This window comes from Notothenia coriiceps, unplaced genomic scaffold (assembly GCF_000735185.1).
Source record: "Notothenia coriiceps isolate Sejong01 unplaced genomic scaffold, NC01 NC01_scaffold00004495, whole genome shotgun sequence".
NCBI classification, from domain to species: Eukaryota; Metazoa; Chordata; class Actinopteri; order Perciformes; family Nototheniidae; genus Notothenia; species Notothenia coriiceps.
In genome coordinates this window covers 538700-546039 of record NW_011337196.1, presented here as the reverse complement: position 1 = coordinate 546039, position 7340 = coordinate 538700, and the positions used below count along the sequence as shown (strand labels likewise).

Below are 7340 nucleotides of genomic sequence, written 5' to 3'. Positions count from 1 at the left end.
CAGTGCCAAGTTAGGACCACCTCATAAATTCAGAAACCTATAAATATTTGCCCATGTTTTGAGTTCAACACTAGTTTTCATTTACATATCTGAAGGTGGTTTGGTAATTTATCTCCGAAGAAGCTTAAGGTCTTAATGCTTGGTGGTCTCGGTGCGTGAATTGAGTTTAATATAACACCCAGCAGCCAATAAACACATGCAAAACATTTCCATTTGCCACATGCAGCCAAATTCAACATAACACTGAAAAATAAAACGTTATGGTGGATGATCTTTTGCTAAAACAAATGGCCCTTGGTGTATTGTTCTAATAAAATGTCAAAAAGTGTAATCTTTTGCAAAAAGTAGTCAAACTACAATGTCCATCCCAAACCTGTGATGTGGCTGTTGTGTTGTGTAGCACATTCCTCTACACTCAATAAAGTCAGCTAAATCAATATGTCAAGAGCAGACAGATAACGCTAAGCCTAGACATAAATCTTAACCATCTCTAAAATCTTTTCATGTGGTATTACTCACAGGCCATATTCGCTTAAGTACAGTAAACATTGTGACAGGTACTTTGAGCTGCTGGTTCAAGAGGACACAGGAAAGTGGATTGTGCTTTGAGCCTTCTGGGGCCCGTAGAGAGAGAAAAAAAAATCTTAAGTAAAAAGCTGTCCGGAAGAATAAAGGCTTGCTTTAATGAAACATAAGCAGAACGTGGAAGCAAACCCAGAAAAACCTGGACATCAAAATCTGCAACAATCATTTTATAGGTCTGAGATGAAGCTTTTAAAACGTTCTTCCCCCCCCCCCAAGAAATCCTCACCTTGCATTAGCTAGTTTTTTTTTGTGTGCTTCACTCCGGATCATGAAAACATCTGAGAAAATAAAACCAGTTTTTTTTTTTCCACCAGGGAGAAAAAGGGAGTTAAAGCATGTCTCTGATTGCCTCACAAAAGTATGCCTGAGTAATATTAATATTATGCAAGAACAAGGTTTCTTCCACAGCTTCGATTATTTACTTTAAAACACAGTAAATCATTTGCATCACGAGAACAATTTATTGGACTGAAATTTAAATAGAATAATTTGTTATAAAAAATAAAAACAACAGCAAAACATGATGCTAAAATAAACATGATATTTCAAAAAAATAAATTCAGAAGAATTAAATGAATGACATGCCCTTTTTGGATGAAGCAAGTTTTGCTAGAAAAAAAAGAAAAGATAAGGAATAAACCTCTTTACGCCAAGTTTCACATCAGATTGCCTTTAGGTTTAAAGACCCATGATTGTGTTGTGGGCTAAAATTGCTTTTTTTTACTCCACCAACACAACACGGCTGGAGAAAAACAATGTGGAAAATTAAAAATAACCTCTTGAATTTCCATTTTGCATGTGACCCATGCCTCTGTGGTCAAAATGAGCTTGTATTCTGATGAAAATATTGCATTGTAATATAACTCACTAGCTTCTCGTACTTTAAACGGTCCACTTTAACACCTCAATATGATATCCTCCTGTGTCATTGCACTCCATTATTTCCATTATTCAAAGTCTTCAGAGTAACATGAATTTGTTCAGAAGTGACCTCATGCTCCGCTTTGCTCTAATTTTGGTATAAAATGATGCAATTGCACATGCTTGCATTGTGAAAGGTGCACAGTGAGTCAGGTAGTGCAGCCAACAGTCTTCATCTGCAGTTTATGTCTTGTAACATAAAGGTCAGTAGGCCCACAGCTATTCTGGGTGTGCTTTGTTCAAACAAGCCATTTGACTGCTTTACATGTAAAATCATTTGTGTAGCTTTGTTTTCAGAATAGTACCTTAATGCTACCCAACAGCTGACAACATTTCAGTATCAGAAATTAGTCTGAAAGAGTTGATTATTTGCATTTTTTTCAGTAAATGATCAAACAAAACCACTTGACAACATAGTCATTTATACCCTGTTTAAACCAAACTAGTTTCAGTCAAATACAGTAAGAGCTTTCAGTGGAAAACATGTGCAACACTACTGTACTACAAACAACCACTTATGAAGAAAATAAAATTAGAAAAAAGACATCAGAATGGTTTAACTTCTACTCTATATTGATATCTTTATTAACAATCATAGCCATGTTTTCAACAATGGAAGATTTATAAATATTTTTTTCTTTTGATTCATAAAAGTTGTCTTGGCACTTGTGGCATGATTCCAGTTTCGGAAAGAAAACAAAAACAAAAAATCTAAAAGTCCTTAAAGAATATAGCGCTTTACGAAGCAGTGGTATCCAATCAACAGCTTTTTTCTTCAGAGAGGAAATCCAGTATGTACATGATGGCTTTATTTTAAGAAACGAGAGCTGGCTCTGTGCCATGGTGGTTGGAGAGATACGAGTGCATGGCAGGTCCAGAGACCCTCCGAAGCAGGCCACCTGATTGATCATCTGGCCTGGTGATTCCCTTTGTTTTCATAAGGCAACACGATCCCCCACACCAACCTGGAAAACAATCCCAGCTATTCCACGCTCGGTTCAAGCTTGCAGTGTGACTGAAGGTCGCTTCTCCATTCTTTTCCCTTCTGTCGGACTCCTTGCATCAGCCAGGAAACAAACATTGCCCCCCGAATACTTCCACACTACATAGCATCCAGACAGAGGGGGCCGGGGATTGCTGTCCTCCCAAAGATTTAAATGTTCAAGCTAAGGCCATGGGGCACCAGGGTTCCCCCCTCACTGAAGCTACGTCTGAGGACTGGGACAGCCCCACGCTGGTGTACAGGCTGTCCTGTCCCGGGTACTTCACCGCTGAGCCGGAGCCGGGTCCCTCCCCTGAGCTGGACAGCACAGACGAACTGACCTGCAGCAAAGCAAATATGCATCGTTAGCCTCATTGTATTTTCAAAGCAGACATATGTTACAAAGAAAAGGCAACATTTGGTATATGACTCATGTTTACATTTTGGACTGAGATTCCCCAAAAAGCACCAGATTCTGAGCAATGTGAAGCTCATCCCACTGTAATATCATGGTGACACATAAAGAAGCAGCAGTCAGCTTCACAAAGCATCAGTCTATCTGCATGTGATCTTTTTAACAAAACACCTGCAGTGGCTAATGCTCTAGATATGATTAATTTCAAAATATTTAACCCAGAGGATGCATCAAGGACAACAATTACTTTTTAAGTGAATTGTAGTATAGAATAGTTGAGTAGAGTATTATAGCGTTATATAATATAGTGTAGTTTAGCATATTATAATTGTGGAATATTTGAATTGAGTTATTTAAAAATACAATATCATTCCACATCACACATATACAATACAAATATGTGATTCTTTAAATTGAAATGGAGCATGACATATTTTATTAAATTGTATAAAAATAAAGAGAATAAAATCAAGTCTTACCCCTGACACCTGTCCGGGGGGAGAGCTGGTTTTCGAGCAATCTTCGGAATTAGAGGAAGATGTGGATGTGGGAGTCATAGAGACAGAGTTGTTATTTCCTAAAATAATAAATATAAAATATATTGTTAAGAACAAATTGTTTTAAAAAGCAATATGTTGATTATAATTATCCATGAAACATATTTATGAGCAATCATTATATTAGACTTACCAGAGGATCCCTTGGATTTATTCAAGGTCTTCGGTTTTCTTTTTCTCGTTTGGATCCCCTCTTTCTTCATGGCGAGAGGCCGAGGTACCTGCAGATTTGATCATATTTTGAGACAAATTAATATTTTGATTCTGGATGCTTTGATTGATGAAAGTACGTTAGAATACGTTTTAAATAAATGTGAAAGTAAATCTGGACTCACCCCGTGTAATTTTGTGTAGAGCCCACACGCGTTACACACCGGCTCTCCCTCCGCGTTCCTGCGCCACAAAGTGGTCGTGCTGGTTTGACAGTTAGCGCAGGACAGGCCGATTCTTCTGGAAGTTGACTGATGATAAAATCGTAATATTCAATTAATTATTATAACCAATTTCAGAGATAAACATGATATTAATAGACCTGTGAAGACTGGGAGTATGTCACCTGCAGTAAAAGTTTAAAATGAAAGCCACACTCCACTATTTTAACAATAATTTGACAATTTGCACCCTATTTCCTAAAAATAATACAGGCCCTCCATTTAAATTCCATTTACGCACGGCTTTTTACAGGATGTGTGTTTTCAAGGAGTCTTAATGAGACATCAGATTTCCTAGTAAAACTGTGCGTAATGCACGTAATGGCACCAGGAAACGATTAGCCCTTTTCACACCCATTCAGATTAATTTACCTAGCAGAAGCAATGTGACAGACTGAGTGGTTGACAAATATCTCCATGCAGGCTATAGTTCAATTTGTATTGAAACCACCTTCAATTGATTTAAAATAAATTATGGAGAATTTACTTGTAGACATTTTCCTTGGCAAATATTCTAATCAATTAATGTTTGACTGTTGGCTGAAAAAAATGTATATTTGTGGGTACAATTGTGTAAGCAAAAACTAACATTTCAAACGTATGTGGTGTGAAGTCCTTAATTATTTTTAGATTTCTCCTGATTCTACCTGTCACAAATATAATGACCACATTTAAAAGAAAAATCTATCTGATCTAAAGCTATATATATATTACATACATGTCTGCTCTGGATCAGACACAATGGAGATAACCTCCGGCCATTGTTTGAACGATTAGGCAGGAAATTGAGCGGTTAAGTGCTTACCGTCCGTTTCTGTGGTTTAATTAATGGCCGGCTCAGCCCATTCATTTTGCTGTAAAGGCCGCAGGCGTTGCAGAGAAAGTGGCCCGTGCCGTCGCGCCTCCACAGCGGCGTGGAGATGGAGCCGCAGTTTACGCATTCTCTGCTCTCCCCCATGTCGTCCAGAATATCTGTAATTTAAAAGAAGGCTTACATCAGAAAAACGTTTTAACATGAAAATTACCCACTGAGTGTCTTCCCAAGGGACTGTGTGACTGACATTCATGAGCACATTTAAACAAATTAAATCAGATCCATGGATGTCATGTCATAAATATATTCTCCTGGCAGCTTACATTTATGTTTTTGGGAATTTCGATTTTTTAAATATTTAGTTTAATTTAGTTTAATTATTTGGTTACACATAATGTCAGTTGTGGGCCTATACGCACAACAACATGGCTGTTTTTCACTAGCGCATTCTCATGCACATGCCCTTTTGGACCTCTTGCCTCTATGAGATCTGGTTGTGTGTGCACTGGAGTTTCAGTTATTTTCATAAAAACATGAGCATGTCTGAAATGAAATCATTATCTCTGACAGCATTACTCCATCAAATATGTCCTCCTCTATTCTTACCTCCATTGGGTCCTCGGATCAGGGGCGCGCCTCTGCTCTGCAGGGTGTGCAGCATGGTGTTATCAAAAGGTCCCCCGGTCCAGGGCGAGGGCAGCTGGGTCAGCTGCGGTGCAACATAAGGAGAGTATGGACTCGCGTAGGTCCCACTGAGGGGCCGAGAGAGGCCGTACTGATCCCTGCTGCTCACATTCAGCGTGTTACCGTAGCCGGTGTCCCTGAGGTTCCCGTTATTCATGGGCGGGCTTGGAGGGTAGTGGAACCGACTGGAGGCGTGCGGGCTCCCGGTGCTGTATGAAGGGCTCTCCGGGGCGGACTGCGACCAGACCGAGTGGCTGGAGACGGCATGGCTGGGCTGCGCAGAGCCGCTGGCCTGCAGGTAAGAGAGGCTGGGTATCATGGAGCCCACCCGGGAGCTGGGCACATACACCGGGGAGTTGGGGTTGGAGTGCATATAACCAGAGGAGGAATCATATCCAGTCTGGCTCTGCGCCGCGGCGATGGCCAGTGTTTGGTACATGTCGCTCGGGTCCACCAGCAAGCTCGCCTTGTGCGCTCCGCTGGAGAGGACGAGTTTGCTGCCCTGGTCTAAATCCGTAAACAGCGGGATGTCCTCGACAGTGGTCAGGGTGTTGTTATGGTGTCCGAAATGAACGTAGGAGTGTAGTGATCTGCCGTCGGGGCGGCGGTGCCCCAGTGCGTCAAGGTCGATCGGAGGTGTCCTCAGCTCGTCCCTCCTGCTGTCCCCGGGCAGGTAGGTCTGCTCAGCCGGCGACCCTGGGCTGCTGGATACTTCTCGCTTGACCATGGACCAGCTGTGTTCGCCCAGGTCCATCCAGGAGCACTTTCCATACACCGTAAGGGTTAATAAAAATCGTAAGGGAGTAGTCTACCCTGTAACAGAAACAAGTTGGAACCGTTAGGATTGTAGGAAATTAGAAGAAAGTAAACTCATGTGTTGCAAAGTTATTGACAACTGGATTTAAAGTTATAAACATCTGGATATAAACTCGTCAAGATCTATACCTCTGATGCACAGCTTGTTTTCATCTTTTAAAGTCCAGCTTACATTTCCACAGTTAAACATAAAAAATACTATCTGACTACAGACTTGACCGTACATTCACTAGCTCCGTATCATCTCCAATAAAACACGCAGTGGCTGCCATACTCCCATCAAGCGCTTTAAGAGGCACTGGATCCGTCAAATCTCTGTCCTCCCACACACGCACACAACTACGCACACACATAACAGATAGGAAACAAAACGCAATATGTCTTCACAGCAAAAGAGATAACTGTTTGATAAGACCCAAAACAGATAAGGGCCGAGAGGTAGGCTGGAGCGATAAAACAATACCCCGAAATGATGATAGGTCCTGTGCGTAAAAAGTGTAAAGCAGCTCTGTGGCATATCGGAGAAAAGACAGTCAGAAGGAAAAAGAAGAGACATAAGTTGCTTTCCACCACATACCTGTTATTTGTGTGCCATAGGTCGCACTCAAAGTTCCTAATAGTGAGCTGCTGCTTCTCCTGGAAGTAATGGGAAACGTTAGTGCGGTCTGACGAGGTTTATGAGAGGAGGCGCTTCCGTGGCTACGGCTGCACGAGGAGGACCAATCAAGAGGAGAGAGAGGCTGAAAACACGATGGGGGTGCCAGCCTAGAACTCCTCCAATCAATCACTCCGAGGAACACAGAGGAAAGAAAAGAGACTTGATCATGTCTGAAAGCTATAATAATTTGCAAATGTAATCAGGTTTAAGAGAGTTTTCGACAGTTGTGTTTTGGACAGATGAAGCTCCACCCCCTCATTTTTTGTCTTGCTTTTATTTAATCAAATGTGTTTATACAAAATAACTAAAGGGCTATCGGTCGCCAGTCTTAAGCTATATTTGTATTTCATCTTTCTGTATTGTAGGCTTTTGTTTTTCTCTACAATTTTAGTTGAATAAGTTACTGCCATTTCCCTAAAACATTCTGCTGATTTAAAAAGTGAAATGTAACCAAATGAATGTACTAAATTACTCTCG

The 7340-nt window shown here is 40.9% G+C and overlaps 1 protein-coding gene across 1 annotated transcript; it reads right to left on the bottom strand.

Annotated features, from left to right (window-relative positions):
- Positions 1-930: 930 nt before the first annotated feature.
- gata6 (GATA binding protein 6) lies at positions 931-6835 on the bottom strand. The gene is made up of 7 exons (XM_010767636.1): positions 6783-6835; positions 5312-6202; positions 4697-4863; positions 3796-3921; positions 3594-3681; positions 3383-3480; positions 931-2829 (listed from the first exon to the last, which is right to left on the bottom strand). The coding sequence occupies exons 2-7, from the start codon at positions 6141-6143 to the stop codon at positions 2668-2670; spliced, it is 1473 nt and encodes a 490-aa protein (XP_010765938.1). The 5' UTR covers positions 6144-6202; positions 6783-6835; the 3' UTR covers positions 931-2667.
- Positions 6836-7340: the final 505 nt, after the last annotated feature.